The sequence below is a fragment of the Barbus barbus genome (genome assembly GCF_936440315.1).
Source record: "Barbus barbus genome assembly, chromosome: 6".
Classification (NCBI taxonomy): domain Eukaryota; kingdom Metazoa; phylum Chordata; class Actinopteri; order Cypriniformes; family Cyprinidae; genus Barbus; species Barbus barbus.
This window is the reverse complement of record NC_136734.1, coordinates 39,502,296-39,520,515: the sequence shown is the minus strand read 5'-3', so window position 1 is coordinate 39,520,515 and position 18,220 is coordinate 39,502,296. Positions and strand designations below refer to the sequence as shown.

At 37.7% G+C, this 18,220-nt stretch overlaps 1 protein-coding gene across 1 annotated transcript in view; it reads right to left on the bottom strand.

Annotated features, from left to right (window-relative positions):
* LOC306871160 (thioredoxin reductase 2, mitochondrial-like) overlaps positions 1-18,220 on the bottom strand; it is a 30,785-nt gene that overhangs the window by 6,825 nt on the left and 5,740 nt on the right. The window contains exons 9-12 of the mRNA XM_079418886.1: positions 12,897-12,916; positions 11,199-11,290; positions 10,298-10,472; positions 3,412-3,548 (exon numbers count right to left, since the gene is read on the bottom strand). Coding sequence (XP_079275012.1) covers positions 3,412-3,548; positions 10,298-10,472; positions 11,199-11,290; positions 12,897-12,916 — 424 coding nt within the window. The remainder of the gene's footprint in view (positions 1-3,411; positions 3,549-10,297; positions 10,473-11,198; positions 11,291-12,896; positions 12,917-18,220) is intronic.

Sequence of the window (18,220 nt, the reverse complement as noted above, 5' to 3'; positions counted from 1 at the left end):
AAATAGTCTACGAGTTCTGGGCAAGGGCCTGTTTCAGAAAACAAGTTTACCAAATAAGCCAGGTTTATTTCAGTTAGTCTGATTTATTGTCAGTTGATTCGGTTCAAAATAAGCCAGACTAATAAACCTGGTTTATTTGGTAAACTTGTTTTATGAAACAGGCCCCAGGTCAGATAGTGCACAATGATATAACAGTAAAGTTGTAAACAATAATTTCCTTTGCATTATGTTCAAATGCCATGTCGTTAAGTGTAAATCTGTGTGCGATTAGCCTGATCAGACATTTCAGAGATTAGTATCATCTCAACATTACACAGCTGTCCGTCACGATGATGATTACAGCGCAGAGGTGGATGGCTGCCAATCAGGGCTGTGAAAAACATGCCTACAGTAACAACACAGGAACATGCAGCACCGTGGGGCGAATTCTCACTCGCTGACTAATGGCATCAGCAACCAGTCTGATAACTTCTGTACATCCTGCTGTCCAAGGAACCGCCTTGTGTGTGTGTGTGTGTGTGTGTGTGTGTGTGTGTGTGTGTGTGTGTGTGTGTGTGTGTGTGTGTGGACGCCACCCAGGCAGCTCTATAGTAAATGCATTTCTTGGCAGTAACCAGGTGCAGCTCAACATCTTGTTTTCTTTCATTAAAAAATGAGAAGTGATGCACTTTGAAAGGGGTGTAAAGACTAAAAGGCGCTTCTTCTGACTAGTTTTGTGGCTCTGTGCGTGCGCCAATAATCACACAGCTGCTGCGGATGACGGGCAGCTGCGATATTTGATCCCGGCAGCCAGTTGTGTCGGAGATCTTACGGGGCGACGACCTTCCAGGAGAGCGACTGAACTGACAGACAAGAATATGCTGTAGATGTGTTGCTTTCAACATAGGCTCATTGGAAATACGTGCCTCTACCTACATTTCTGCAAAACTCAAAACTTACCTATACAGTAAAAAAATCATTGAGAAAACTTGAAAGTTTAAGGCAACCAGCTTCAGGAGATTTTGGAGATTTCTAAACTTTGTTGTATAAACTGAATACAAAAATCTCCTGAAGCTGGTTGCCTTAAACTTTTAAGTTTCCGGTAACACTTTATAATAACTGCACTGTTAAGCATTAGTAAATAGTCAATTCACCCTTTATAAAGCACCGTTTCAACATTAATAGGCATTAGTAAGCAGTTTATAAATGTTTTATTCGAGCATATCTATACTGTTTAATTGTATTTTCATACTTTATTAATGATCAATTTATCTAAATTATTTACAAACCAGTTATTTAGGAGTTGTCAGTGGTTCATAAGATCATTTAGAATAAAATATTTAAATGTACATTTATAAATATTATTTAGACACATGATAATATTTGCTCAGTGTGTTAATAAATGCTTTATTAACACATATTCCTGCTGTAATTTATGATTAAGTCAGGCAGTTATAAAACATTTAGTAGTTGCCAGCCATCTATTTGTGTGAGCTCATCTAAAGTGAGGACTATTTAAACCTTGTAAAGCATTTAAAGCAGATTCAAAGCCTCATTTATCTCCCAAACACAGAGGGATACAGAACACAGAAATATTTTTTCAAGATGCAAAAAAAGTGAAAAATACAACCTCTGCAATTTCATATCAAAACAATATAAATTAAAAATAAATAAATAAATCAAGTAAAATTTTTTGCATCTTGAAATACATATTTCTGAGTTCTGTATCCCTCTGTGTTGTGTTTCTGTTTGGGAGATAACTGAGCCTTTAAATCTCCTTTGTAATAGATATGCTTATAAAACAAGGGCAAGGCATTTATAGCTGTATTTATAAACTGCTCAGTAATGACTATTAAATGTCGGAACAATGCTTTAATTGACTATTTACTAATGCTGACCTCATGATTCATAGCATGCAGTTATTATAAAGTGTTGCCAGTTTTCTCCACTTTTGATTTTTTACAGTGTATAAGAATCGCTGCAGTTAAAAAAAATCCAACTTTCGAAAAGTTCTACAAACAAATTTAAAAAAAGTAGCATGGACAAATTTTTTTTAATAGAAGTCAGTTTCATTTTTTTTGTGTGAACCAAACAAAAATACTCTAAATATGTCGCTAGCAAAAGTTGTTTTGTTTACTTGGATACTCAAGTATTTGTTCACAACATATCCAAATGTTTCAAATTCAGTCATCTCAATTTGCACAATATTGCACAAGTTCTCAGCATGCATTGCAGCTTGAAAACATTTTATGTTAATTATTATTCAAATATTATCATTGTTTTACATTTTACTGGCTTAATTTATGCGGCTGCTGTTATTGTCTGTTAGCCGTCATGTGGATCAGAGTTCATATTTTTACTGATTTAACATTTGTTGATCCACACCATGGTTGAGAATCGTGTGCATCTCATTGCAACGCCTGGATTTAATACATTATCCATCAGAATAAATGTTTGCCTTTAGTTTTAAGAGGCAGATATTACCCATATTATGTAGTGGGCTTTAAAAACAAACAAATCTAAAAGAAAGTGGACTGTTAAAAAGATTAGCAAAAAATCTTTGGTTAATCTGACAGCTCTCAATAGACTTGACTTTTATTCATTAGATGAACTAAAGATGTTAAGTTGCCGGTTGCTAGTTGAGTGCGATAGGTTGCCTTATTTTTTGAGTTAGGTCAACTTTTTATTTTTACAGTGAGGTTGAAATGAACACTAGAGGTAGTAAAACTCAAATAAAGTATGATTTGCAGGTCAACAGTTTCCATTAATAAAGCCTAATGTTTGCTTAATTACTTGAGGAATATTATGTTATGAATACAAAACAATTTCAACATGCATGTCGTCACATATCCAGCTTCATATGCGTGAGCTTTCTGACCGAGTTGGTTTGCTCAGTAGCTCACGTGATACAGCATTGCACTTTAGTGATGAAGAGCTCTGGTTCGAACCCTGTGAACCTATGGTTTAACGTCTCAAACAACAACTCAAATCTGTATAATGAAGATAAAATAGCATGGCTGCATCAACAATGTGTTTTTATATCACTTTTGCATTTGTTAAGACTATCAGGTAGGTTTAGGGTTGGGTTTGGTGTAGGGGATATTTCCAACACGACAGAGCATTAACTTTTAGTGACACTCCTCAGATATTTGAATTATGATGAACCACCGCAATACGTACCTGAAGCAGCGTAATACAAATACAGCAATACGTGACTATCAACGTAACAAAAATGTGTCAGGGTCACGTAATGAACCCACGTTATAACGCCACTCACTGGACGTTTAACTTTGAAACTGCCGTGAAACCCACAGTAAGGCATGTGATAACGGTGTAGCAGAAATCTATTTAGATGCACGTATTTCCAGTGAGCCTGGGTTGGTTGCTTTCCAGCTGTGTTTGATTACCCTGACATTCATCCATAACGCCTACCTCAGCGATGTCTCCGATAGCGAAAATATTCGGCACGGACGTGGCTTCGTCGGCGGCTACGACTATCTTCCCCGTTTCTTTGTTGATCTCCACACCAACCTTCTCCAAATTGAGGGACTTGGTCTCAGGGGCTCTACCTAAGGTCAAAGAGAAGAAAGAAATAACAGGTAGGGCTGGGAAAATAAATCAATGCATCGCGAATCGAGAAATTATTCGATTGAGATTTTCCGAATGCATCACGATTCTTTCTCGAGTCAATTCTGAGCTTAGTTTTAAACAGCAGATGGCGCTGCATGCTTTAGAAACAGCCGTACTCTGCTTGTTTCCAAATCCTTACACATACTTGAACCTAAAATAATCATTCATAAAATTCAAAAAGGTTGAAGCGAATTACAAGGGTGTTCACAGAGGCTAATCTCGCGTCATAAAAGCATTCTGAGGTGAAGTTTCATGGCTCAGCCAAATCTAAGCCCAGAATCTATTCCAGAGAGAATCGCGATGCATTCGGAAGATCTCAGAATCGATCCACGAATTATCGTCGCAGCCCTAAGAGCGACATATCAGACAGCTTTTGGAGGATTGAGGTTGGAGTTAACCGCTCGGCCTGCTGGGAGAATTTAGGGGTGGTTTTACGCTCTGAGATTAGTGGGAAAAATCTTATCCAGTGATTAGAAAAGAAAACACAAGCACAGCTGGGGTAGAGAGTTTCTGTGTGGTGGTCTGTCAAAGGGCGTAATGAGGAGACCTGGATGCATATCCCATCAGCCACCTGGGGCCTGGAGTGTCATTTCTGTCACTTCCTATCCAACGGCTGAGAGAGGCTGTCGACACTTGTCCATCTACTTCCCCCATTCACAGTGTTTAAGACACACACACACACACACACACACACACAAGACTCGAGTCCCAATGCATTCATAGGTATCACAATAAACAATGTTTGCAGCAGAAGCCAGAGGTACCCATGTAGATGCTACCAGCCAGCAAGAACAACAAACCTTAAGCCCCTTTTCCTGCCTCAAGATCAGAAACAACTTCCTCCGGCTCCACTACAGTAAGACCTGAGCCATAGATACAACTCTAATACATATGCATCTATTACACACATGTGACCCTGGAGCACAAAACCAGTCTTAAGTCTCGGGGGTATATTTGTAGCAATAGCCAAAAATACATTGTATGGGTCAAAATTATCAAGTTTTCTTTTATGCCAAAAATCATTAGGATATTAAAAGTAAAGATGTTCCATGAATATATTTAGTAAATTTCCTACCGTGCATATATCAAAACTTAATTTTTGATTGGTAATATGCATTGCTAAGAACTTCATTTGAACAACTTTAAAAGACGATTTTCTTTGATTTAGATTTTTTTGCTCCCTCAGATTCCAGATTTTCAAATAGTTGTATCTCAGCCAAATATTGTCCTATCATAACAAACCATACATCAATGGAAAGATTATTTATTCAGCTTTGATGGTGTATAAATCTCAATTTCCAAAGATTTACCCTTATGACTGGTTTTGTGGTCCAGGGTCACATATGTGTGTGTATGAACATACTAATATATTTCAGCTATTTAATTTTCAATACATATCTGAATATTTATATATTGGTATAAATAACTGTCCAGTATTTTTGTCTTCTAATGTTTTACTAAAACATTTGAAGACAAAACTACAATGCCAAATACAATTAAAAATCACCCATAATAATGGTGTTATTTTGGCAATAAAAGTACTGAATAGATGTAACCCTTATTTCTGTGTTAAAGGATGTTGCTGCCACACAGGCTCAGTTGACAAACTACAATTCACATGAAAGACATCCTTTGTTTTACACCACATTCCATCCGCAACAAAACCCTCAAGATATCCTTCACGGCCCGTGGAAAAAGAACGTCCTTGACCTTGTGTGGGCAAAGCCAGCCTGATAATAGTGAGAATGCACTTTTTATTGGTTCATTTGGGGGAAAAAAAAGGACGTGGAACGATGATTACAGTAAAGCTGGAAAAGTACCAGTATCTGCGTCAAACTTGAGCGAGCAATTCCTGCACTGCACTTCCCGTCTCTTGTCTGTCTGATTTGGGCTCCTGGAACTGCGCTGGCCATTGTGAAGGCTGGACACAACAACACAGAAGCACTGATAAGGACTACGCCTGAGAATTCAAACCCACACCTCCTCACTCTCTCCCTCACACACACGGCTCTGATAATGCACAAGAACAAAGCCTGGAGTCATACAAGATAGAAACCTCAAGGCCAACATGTTAATTAGCCACAACAACCTGTCTGGCAAGACTTTAAATGAGCCTTATCGACTCAACAGGCCGGAGAGAAAACTGGATGAAACAATAAGAGAGGATTAAGCTGCCTTCCATTCCAGTCACACATCAAATCAGTGTGAGATCTGTAATACTCCACCGTGATTTTAATTAAATTTTACTGCACAGTAGCGGAAAAACAGCTCCTGGCAACTATAATGCAAAAATACGTATGCCCTTAATTAAATGAAACTGAAAGAATGGTTCAGCCTAGATATAACAGAGAATTAATATTACAAAATGATCACAGTTTCTCCAAAAGTCCTAAGATTACTACTGTGAAACTGCACAATTAATATGGATTTATAAAAAAGAACTTTAAATTGAATTTGAATTTTCTTTAACGGTTTCTTTGCAATTAGACAAAACTAAATGACACAGTAAAAATAAATGGCTGTTTTCAAACAGGTTCTCTTTCAATTTGGTCATGCAGAAAGAGGAAAGTCCCACTCAAAGCTCTGCAAAGTCAACATATGCATAATACATTTAATAGTGGCAAATGGAAAAACTGTTGAAAATGATCACATAATTTACTTTAAAAAAAATTTTTACACAAAGATAACATAACAGAAATAATCTGGAGCTGTTAAATGCTAATAAGTAAAATGTGTACGGTTATTGGCCAACACAGATAACCAAAAAATGGCAATATATTGCCCAATGTCTAAAACTAATTTTAAGATCCAAATACTTATTTTTTCCCTTCTCAGGACAATAGTGGCTTACAGCATGTTGACAGCAGTTTCATAAACTGCAGTAATTTGGACTTAAATTAGGTTATAAGGGTACATTTTTTGTAGAAGTCTAAAAAGTAGTATCTTTAGCATTAATCAAAATACATCAAATGCACAATTGTGAACCAATCGGAAAGCCTATTTATGCAAAGTATAATACTTCCCCTCTTCAATCCTCATAAAAGCGGTGGAGGAAATGCTCTCTTTCCTGGCGTTTAGCAGCCACCTGCAGAAGGGTGCAGCCCAGAGGAAGGATGGAGGAGCGGAAGGGAGGAAGAGCTCCGCTGGGGGTAAAAGACAAGAGGAGGGATGGGGCTGCTCTAGGAGTTGCCATGAGGGAGATAAAAATGCCCATTTTTATGCTTTCATTGCGGGAAAGAGAGCAGGAGGGAGAAACTGAGAGGCCACAGCAGGGAAACACAGCATCCTCTCAGGGGTGTGATAGAGGATATCAGCCTCTGACAGCTCTTTTCACCATGACAACAGTCAATAATAACACCACTCGACTATAACATACAGATTATTAATGAGCTACAGTTAGGCTAATGAAGGCACAGTAATAAATATGATAGTGCTTTATGGTAGAACTGTTCATATTTGTACATTGCAATAAATGCATTACTTATTGAACATTGCATAGCTAAAACACATACATGGTTATTAATATTATTAATCTTTGGAAATTAAGTATTACATAAAATAGTAATTACAAATTGAGACAATAAATAGATGTTTTTTTAATTGCACATTGTCTATTAATAATTTCTAATACTAAATTTTAGCCCATTTTAGGTAATGCCAAAAAAAAAAATCAATAACAAATTTGAGTTAAATAAGTGTTCATTTAATTTTAATCAATGCACAATTTATTAAAACTAAATAGCTTAATTTTAGTCAATTGTATTTACTACATAAAGGAAAACAAGTAAAAGTAATAAATAATAATTATAAAATTTCAATAAAGTATGAGTTATTTTCAGAAATTTGTGTATGTCTCATTTGCCTTAATTAAATTACGTAAATATATAACGGCATTATGTCAGACATGTCACTTTTTTTCAGATATCGGTTGACCACTTCATTTTACACACTAGGTTTATATGCACTCAAGTTCATACCTTCACTAAATAAACATATCTGTGATAAACGACAAGTTACACACAGACAGGAATCCCTCGACCGCAAATAAACAAAATCTCAGGAACAAAAAGGTCAGAGAAAAACACTCAACTCCTCAAACACCCAAAGCCAAGACTGCCATACAATACAGCAGGAGTCACTACTAAAGATGGAACATTTCACGATATGATAATATTGCGATATGAAGTCCACGGTATGATATTCATTGCGATATTTAAAAAGAAAAAACACAAATGAAGAATTAGATTGTTTTATTTTATAAATAAATTTAAATTATTGTAATGTACTTTGAGAATTCAAAATTAAGAGCTATATGTTCTTAACTAAGAAACTTAAGTCAGAAAAAAGTCATTTGTAGCTGAACTTTAAAGGGAACACAACCCTCTTTTTATTTGTGAGTCTAAATTACATTCACACTGCTGTTTTAGGAAGCCAAACTAATTAGAATATAATAATAACAACAACAAACAATGACAGTAATAGCCATATATTGTAAAACAATTGCACTGTAAAATAAATGAAAATTAATATTTGATATAGGTATATTATTTTTGCTTTACAGTAGGGGAGTTACAAGAGATATTTTGAATTTGGACTGCATTTAAAGCGCTAGATGTTAACAATTCTTAAGCTTTTATTTTGACGGAAACGGCTGTAGAGCTATAATTTTGAAGGGAAACTCCAGCTTCAGTGAAAACAGGCTTACAAAAACACTTCTAGTGAAATGCTGTAATCATCTGCTGCTGTTGTGTTACCAAATGTGGACTAAACTCACAGCATGTGAAATAAACAAGATCACTGCATTCATTCACTGAGAACGTTCATCTTAGTTCATCTGACAGAGACTATGCCAAAGCATAATGGCTTAAAATAAATATATATGACCCTGGAGCACAAAACCAGTCTTAAGTCTCTGGGGTATATTTGTAGCAATAGCCAACAATACATTGTATGGGTCAAAATTATCACGTTTTCTTTTATGCCAAAAATCATTAGGACATAAGGAAAAGATCATATTTTGTAAATTTTCTATCATAAATATATCAAAACTTAATGATTAGTAATATGCATTGCTAAGAACTTCATTTGGACAACTTTAAAAGGTGATTTTCTCAATATTTTGATTTTTGTGCACCCTCACATTCCAGATTTTCAAATAGTCGGCCAAATCCTAACAAACCATACATCAATGGAAAGATGATTTATTCAGTTTTCAGATGCGGTGTGAATCTCAATTTCCAAAAATGTACCCTTATGATGATTTTGTAGTCCATGTTCACATTTTAAAAACAACACTTTTTGCCCCGGAGACCTCATATCGTCATGTGACCACGATAATATCGAGACATCCCTAGTCACTAGAGATCACTTAGTCTCTGTCTCATGTCACACATGAAGGTGACAGTCTCATCCTCACTGTACACACTCTTCTCACACCATCGATAAATAAACCAGCACTAGCCGGATATTCCTATATTCCTCTCATTGTCCCTGTAGCCGGAATGAGAGAAATCAGATGAGTGAAAGACAGAAACACAGAGCAGAGGATGGCATCTGTGCACAGAGATGCTGAGGGACGAGAAAAGGGGAAAACCGTGGAAGCTCTGGGTGGGCTTCCGTACAGACAGACAACTCTGGCAGGAAAACCCAGAGCGAGAGAACAAAGCAGGGAATGGGGTGACCCCGGGGCCCCTGGTGCATCCTGGTCCTAAAGAGCAGATCTCAGTCCAGTGATTAACACTTCCCTAGATGATACCATCCCTCTCTATTACCCTGTTTGCAGGATTTGCTGATAAAGCAGCACTGTGGTGTAAGCACAAACAGATACATGTATGAGGATTTATGCTTTGGAAAAGTGATGAAAGCTTAACCGATCAGAGCGGATGACTCAACAGTAGAACATGTTTTCGTGCAGCATTAATCTCTGTTAGAGCAATAAGAGATAATGTACAGTCAAACAGTCATTAATTGCTAAACAAACCCTGACAGTCAGAACAATGAAACAGAAGGTTTTTTTAAAAAAGGATTTACTTTAATAAAACGACTGGTTAGTGAGGTATTTTACTAGGCGAGGAAAATAAAAGAGAGAGTGTGGAGTGAGTTATGAATTTCTAACCTAGCCACAGTAACATACAGTGTACAGGGCTCCTATACATATTGCATTTCAAAATTACATACTTTTCCAGACTCACACTTTCCAAACCGTAGATTTTCGGACCATATTTAACATAACTGATTCATACAGCACTATTTTCAGCTTTATAATTGGTATATCTTACAGTCATCACTAAATATTTTTATTTTTTCATTAATTTTCTCGAACTGACCACATACAGAGCCCCTAAAGTAAGAAATAAAATAAAATAAATAAATACATAAATAAAACGAATACAGACATTTGCATGCACAGAAGAAACTTGTTTGTGCCCTCGAGACAAAATCTCATGAGATTTTAAATTTTGCATTTAAAAATAAATAAATATGAGCAAAAGTCTGGAAATCGCTTTTTTTCCCCCCCAATACTCTGCTTTCTTTTTTTCATATTTTTCCAAACCGCGTAGGAACCCTGACTGCATGTGCAAAAACTTAAAAAATAAAATTAGCTAAAATTCTGTGGAACTTGTCTAAAGGAAAAGTGCCTAATGAATTAAATGACGCTGCATGTGTCTGAGATGCATTAAGGTCTCACCTACAGCCCAAAGGACTGAGTTGAAGGTGTCTTGATGCTCCTCTTTAGTGTTTAGATCCATCCACGTGACCTGAAGAAGCCCAGAGGGAAGCTTCTTTACTCTCTTTGGTGTACACCTCCAGGAAAACTTGGTGCCATAGGCCTCCATGTAGTCTGTGACTAAACCAGACATTTGCTGAGAGACAAGCGGAAAAAAGAAAATATTAGCAATCTCTATTCTTTACAGCCATGCAGGTGGAATAGTTTTAGAAAAAAATATTTAGATCTTAAATCGCAGAACATAAAGAACTGGCATTCGCGCTCAAATCAGTAAATAAGAGGAAATTATACATTTTTTAGTAACTAACATAACTAAAAATACAAAGGAAAATACTTTAAAGCATCATATAAGCAAGCATACCCCAAATAATAATAATAATAGATAATTCTCCAAATATATATACATAACGCACATTTTAATTTAAATAAGGAGAAGAGATTTTATCTACAAAGTGGCAACCTGTTCAAAAAAAAGTAACTGTACAAATAAAATGATGCTTTCAAATACATTTAAGAGCTTTTCCTCATGTTTTCTTAAACACAGATTTTAGTTCAACGGAGCAATTTGCTCTTTGTTGCCATTCTATTACTTCTGTCAGACATACTGCGGGTGTAATGCTTAATAACAACATGACAAATCTCCTGTCAGAACACTAGAAGCATTAATTAAAGACGAATGCGTAAAGAACAGGGTCATAAAACAAGTCTGGCCAGGTCTCTCATCCTGTTTTTGCCTCTACCCGGGTGAGTCACATTAAAGAATGCCCAAACCAAAAGCAATGCTACTGGGACCAATAAGAGCTATACTTATATATTTCACAACTCAAAAACTAATTAAATCAGGTAATATACATCAGAGCACCTGATCAAAGCCCCGGAGGGCGATACTGCGCACCATCACAGTGGTGTCCAGCCCAATGCCTGTAAGGAAGCCGGCACATTCCAACGCTACATCTTTACACAAACACAGTGAAGGAAGAGAGTAACTATTTACTAAAATAATAATCATAATAAAAATTGAGAGAGACTAATAACGGCAGTCAGAAGAGAGAACGATGTCAAATTGACCGTTCCTCCCATAAACCCTCGCATTAGTGTTAACTAGGTTTTTTGGTAATTTGATTCAAAGGTGATATAATATAAAGTATAATGTTATAAATGTACATACATTTAAAAAAAAAAAAAAAAAAAAAAAAAAAAAAAAACACTTGAGGATTTTCGATGCTGATGACCGTTAAAAGCGTCATCACAGTCTTGTGAAAAGGGTCCATAATAATAATAATCATATGTGTTTTTCTTTTCTTGTGCACATTTCCTGCAAAAAAAAAAAAAAAAAAAAAAAAACTCACTTTGATCAAATAGAAGACCTGGCCTATTTATTTACTATTATCATTATTTATTTTTATTAAATCTAACGCTTTTTATTATTTTAATGCTAATTATGTTATTAATCTCATAGTCTATGAGGAGAAAACCTCTGGGGGAAAAATATACAGTTGAAGAGTCAAAACTTCACATACTCCTTCCAGAATCTGCAAAATGTTAATTATTTTACTAAAATAAGAGGGATCGTACAAAATGCATGTTATTGTTTATTTAGTGCTGACCTGAATCAGATATTTCACATAAAACATGTTTACATATAGTCCACAAGAGAACGCTCACTGATGCTCCAGAAGGAAAAACCATGCATGGGGCGTGAAAACTTTTTGAATTTGAAGATCAGGGTAAATTTAACTTAATTTGTCTTCTTGGAAACATGTCAGTTATCTTCTGTAGCTTCTGAAGGGCAGTACTAAATGACAAAATATGATATTTAGGCAAAAAAAGAAAAATGTACACTTCATTCTGTTCAAAAGATTTCATTCCCCGGCTCTTAATGCATGGCTTTTCCTTCTGGAGCATCAGGGAGTGTTTGAACCTTCTGTAAGAGTTGTATACGAGTCCCTCAGTTGTCCTCAGTGTGGAAAGATGGATCTCAAAATCATACAGTCATTGCTGGAAAGGGTTCAAATACACAACAATGCTGAAGAATTTGTGGGACCTGAAGGACTTTTCTGAAGAACAGCAGACAGTTTAACTGTTCAGGACAAACAAGGGACTCATGAACAACTATCACTAAACAAAAAACACACAGCTGTTGATCATTCAGGGAACAACACAGGATTGAGAATCAAGGGGATGTAAACTTTTGAACGGGGTCATTTTTATAAATTCAACTATTATTTTCTCTTGTGGACTATATGTAAACATCTTTTATGTGCAATATCTTATTCAGGTCAGCACTAAATAAACAATAGCATGCATTTTGTACGATCCCTCTTATTTTAGTAAAATAATTAACATTTTGCAGATTCTGGAAGGAGTATGTAAAGTTTTAACTTCAACTGTATATATTTATGTTGCCGTTGTTTATGACATCGATTGTTTAGTAATCCTGCTGCGGGGGATTGGTTGAGCATGTCTTCTAGTCATGTCTTCATGTATGTTGCGTACATGTTTTGCATGGTTGTTTTGTTTATGTTGTAATATTTAGTTTTTTGGACCCTTTGAAGGATACAACTGGCACCAACAACCAACCTGAAACACACAGAAAACAGCAATGGATGAGATCACAGATGAGCAGCATGAACAAAATCAGTCACAGCACACAGGAAACATGATGTAAAATGATGCTAAACAATCTAAAGAGATCAAAAACTGCACAGCACTTTACTAACAGCAAAGCAAAGAAAGAGGAAAGCACAGTAAAGATGACCGTGTGTGTGGTCGACGACGTGTGACATCATCTTTAATCCACCCAGAGATTCACGGTCATGGTGAAGTCTAATTGTTAACACAAGGTCTAATCCTCGAGGATGTCCCTACACGGTGCTGCTGAGTGACACTCACTTACACCGGAGCATCATCACATGCACTCACACAACACTGCTAATGCACATCTGCACTTATGGAGGGATTAGGAGACTAATCTCAGACCTCTTTTCTGCCGCTTTAGCAACAAAACATCCCTGAGCTTCCACCTGACACAGTGCAACATGTCTGATAATACAGACTAAAAAATTATTACGAACAGACATTCCTTTAAATACAGAATGACTAATGTAGGATACATGCATTTAGGACTCATGTATCCAAACTAATTTGCTTTTGTTTAGGCAACACTTCTCCCTTCACATGTAATCTGTTGACCACCAACGTCATTCAGAGGAATCATTTGTCCGTTGTGTTTTACAGTATTATTATTAAATCAATTTAACTCTGTTGAACATGCAAAAGAAAATTTGAAATCAAACATCTTTAAATGTTTAGACAATTTGCATGTCCACACATTCACATAACATTGTAATGGCATATATACACTAGTGGTCATTCACAATATATATATTATTGTAAATTAATTCTTGTCGATTAATCATTTGACAGCACTATAAAAAAATTAATAAATAATAAAACATCAAAAAAATAAAATATTTATTTTGTGCTGTCAAATGATTAATCGAATCCAAAATAAAAGTTTGTTTACATAATGTGTGTACTGTGTATATTTATTATGTATATATAATAAATATACACACACATGCACGTATATATTTAAGAAAAATATGTGCCGTTTAAATTATATTAAATATATATACACGTAAATATTCAAAATACACATATGCTGTATGTGTGTGATTATATATATATATATATATATATATATCACACATATAATAATGACTATACACAGTACACACACATACATTATGTAAACAAAAACTTATTTTGGGTGCAATCGCAATTAATTGTTTGACAGCACTAATTATTCAGCTTTACCATCATATTTTAGGATATATTGAAATTAAAAAAAAAGTTTTCGATTTTCATAATATTTCACAACATTAATTTTTTTCCTGCATTTTTGATCAAATAAACGCACCCTTGGTGAGCATAAGAGACTTCTTTCAAAACATTTAATTAGGCCTATTCAAAACTTGACCAGTAGTGTACAATTAAATATTAATAATAGTAAAATGTTTTAATATGTGTTATATAGGAGTATTTTATATACAGATACAATGTTCTAAATTATTCTTTGTAAAAACACACTATATTATTCATTCTATATAACAATCCAAGCCTAGATTGAGCATAATAATATAATTATGCATAGACCAACACAAATGAATGAAAATGCGCATAAAACTATGCTATGCCAATTTTAAATAATTGCACACTAAACAATAATAATAAAAAAAAACCCTGCATAATCATATTGCCATGTTTCACAATCACATTACCTCTCTCTCCCATAAATTTATTTCAGTCTCATAAACACACACACAAAAATCACAGCTCATATTTGATCATGTCCTTAAATAACCGTAGGCCTTTACTGTTAGCATAACATTCTCTTCAGCCAAAGTCTCACAAGCGGCAGAGAGTTGATTCTGGGGAGTGTGTGGGAACTGCGGTCACTGTAGACTCGGTCAACCTTGGCCAGCACTTCTATAATAACCCTGACCTTGATAAGATCATTCATGCTGTGCCTTCCCTAACGTCTGCCCAGACTGAGCCTGCTTTCATTTCAGCAGAGCAGAGCAGAGAGAGATAACAGGACAGAGGACTATTTACCGCATGAGCATCTGTGGGTCCCGAGGCCTTTCGGACACCTGAACCACAGGCAAAATAGTTACCTGGTTCCTTCAAATCAAGTTAGTTTCAACATTGATGATTATGCACTGAGCCCAAGGGTTGATATTATACTGAATGCATCATTTGGTAGTCTTCAGAATCTAAAGCATACAGTGTGTCATCAGTCCTGACAGACGCTCTGTTGTTTTGGTGGAAACGACTGCACAAGTCAATGTAAAAGGCTTTCCTTGGCCCTCTCGGGCATGCGTGCCAATGGTCTTGTTCATGCCCGTCAGTCACCAAGGTCTCACCACTTCCACAGGATGAGCTCTGTTACTGGCAGCGGTCTGAAATCACACCTGTACAAGCTGACAGCTCAACGGCAAAACAACATCACCTGTCTGAGAGGATACGGCCACGACAGAAACTATAGCGTGACTTGAGTTGAGGGGAAGGAACTGAAAATATTAAATGAGTTTAAGCACAAATTCATCTCTAAATAAAGTTATAAATAAATAAAATATAATGTGTGACCCTGGACCACAAAACCAGTCATAAGGGTCAATTTATTGAAATCGAGATTAATACATAATTTATCTAAATAAATAAGCTTTCCATTGATGTATGATTTGTTAGGATAAGCCAATATTTGGCTGAGATACAACTATTTGTAAAATCTGGAATAAATCACCTTTAAAGTTGTCCAAATGAAGTTCTTAGCAATGCATATTACTAATCAAAAATTAAGTTTTGATATATTTACTAGGACTGTCAAAATGGCTGAAAAACTAAATTTGAATGTGGTACTAAAATATCCATCATGGCTTGGCTTCGCAAACGAAGATTTAGGAAGGACATCCACGTCTTCTACAGGCACGCTGGTGGTTGATGAGGCCTATGCGGGACAGGCAGGTCCTGCCACAGCAGCTGCAGGTAAAGGTCTGGTCCAGGGTGGGTGCTGGGGGGACACGTTTTTTCCTTCTCCTTATGTTCTCTATACTGGCCCTGCGGGTATCTTCAAAGAGTGCGATGGCCTGATGGACTGTGCGTCGCCAGGAGTCGCGATCAGATGCTTTCGTTTCCCACTGACGGTGATCGATGCAGCAAGTAGTAAGGGACTTCTTCAAGGAGTCTTTGTACCGCTTTCGTGGTGCCCCGATGTTGCGGTGACCAGAGGACAATTCCCCATACAGCATGATCTTAGGTAGGCGGTATTTCTCCATCCTGGAGACGTGCCCTGCCCAGTGAAGTTGTATCTTGAGGACCATGGCCTCGATACTAATGACCTCTGCTGACTCGAGAACTTCAGTGTTGGCAACGAAGTCACTCAAACGAATGTTGAGGATTGTGCGGAGGCAGAGCTGATGGAAACGCTCAGGTGATGACGGTACATGACCCAGGACTTACAGGAGAGTGGTCAGCACAACAGCTTTGTATACACTGACCTTCGTGTCTTTTTTGAGGTTGTTATTGATCCAGACACGTCTGTATAGTCTGCTGTATGCACTGTTTGCCTTGGCCAGCCTGTTATGACTTCTTTGTCAATATTGGCGTCAGACGTGATCACGCACCCCAAGCAGCTGAAATGGTGGACAACCTTTAGTTCTGTTTGTTCAATGGAAATGCTTGGTGGATGGTACTCTTTTTGTGGTGCTGGCTGATGCAGAACTGATGCCGTCTTCTTCAAGCTGACTTTGAGGCCAAAGATCTGAGCAGTTTTTGCAAAACAGGACATGATTCGCTGCATAGCTGCCTCTGTATGAGCAAGGAGGGCAGCATCGTCAGCAAACAGCTGCCTGCTCACGGTATCGAATGCTTTTGTCAGATCCACGAAGGTGACGTACAGCGCTTTGTTTTGTTCCTGGCACTTCTCCTGAATCTGCCTCAGGACAAACACCATGTCTGTCGTTCCCTGGTTGGCTCTGAAGCCACACTGTGTCTCTGGAAGGTGAGCTTCTGCTATCGCAGGTACCAGTCGATTCAGCAGTACCCTTGCGAGGATCTTGCCTTTTGACTTCTCTCCTTTGTTCTTATACAGAGTGATAATAACTGCATCACGGAGGTCTTGAGAGTTTTCCCTGCTTCCCAGCAGTAGACGAAGAATTCATGGAGTTTGGTGTGCAGTGCTGGGCCTCCGTTCTTCCATACCTCAGGAGGAATGGTATCAACTCCTGCAGCTTTTCCACTCTTCAGCTGTTTAATGGCTTCCTCAGTCTCTTGTAATGTTGGTGCTACATCCAGTTCAGTTTTCACTGGCTGTTGTAGGATGCGGTCAATCGCTGATTCTTGGACTGAGCGGCTAGCATTGAAGAGGGTGTAGAAGTGTTCAGACCAGCGGTTCAGAATAGAGTCCTTTTCGGCGAGCAGTTCATTTCCGTCTGTACTTCGCAGTGGGCTCAGGATTTGGTACAAGGGACCATATACCGCTTCTAGAGCTTTGTAGAAACCCCTGTAGTCTACTAATGACCTACTAGTCACCAGTGTCAGCGCAAAGCTGAGTTCTCGCTGCGAGGCTGGTCCACCACTCGTTCTGAATCTCTCAAAGCTTACGCTGGAGGGTCCTCCATTCCAGGCGGAAGGCTGCTTTTTTATGCGGGCAGGACGGTTGGGCCAGGTGAGCCTTGTGTGTTGATCTCTTCTTTGACAGCAGCTCCTGAACTTCTAAATTGTTCTCATTGAACCAATCACTCTTTTGCTTCGTGGTGAATCCAAAGGTATCTTCAGATGCTTGCAGGACAACAGTTTTGATACGGTCCCACAGCACTTCTGGGGCCGGAGGAGAGTCGGCTAGGCAGATGGGTTCCTCTAGCCTAGACCGTAGGCTCTCCTGGAAAACTGCTCTGACTGCAGCAGACTGAAGGCTGCAGACCTTGAGCTTCTTCCTTGGAGCGCCATCTTTCCTTGGTTTGGGCTTAAAGTGGAATGTAATTTTACAGCGGACAAGGCGGTGGTCTGTGTGATACTCAGCGCTTGGCATTACCCTGGTGTGGAAGACATCTTTTAGGTCACGCTGGCGCACTAGGATGTAGTCTATGAGATGCCAGTGATTTGACCGAGGGTGCATCCAGGTTGTCTTCAGACTATCTTTCTGCTGGAAGATGGTGTTGGTAATGGAAAGCCGCTGTTCAGTGCAGAGTTCGAGTAACAAGCGTCCATTATCGTTGCAGCTGCCCACATCATGCCTTCCAAGTACACCTTTCCAGGTTTCTGAGTCTCTGCCCACTCTGGCATTGAAGTCGCCAAGGATGACAATCTTGTCGTCGGCTG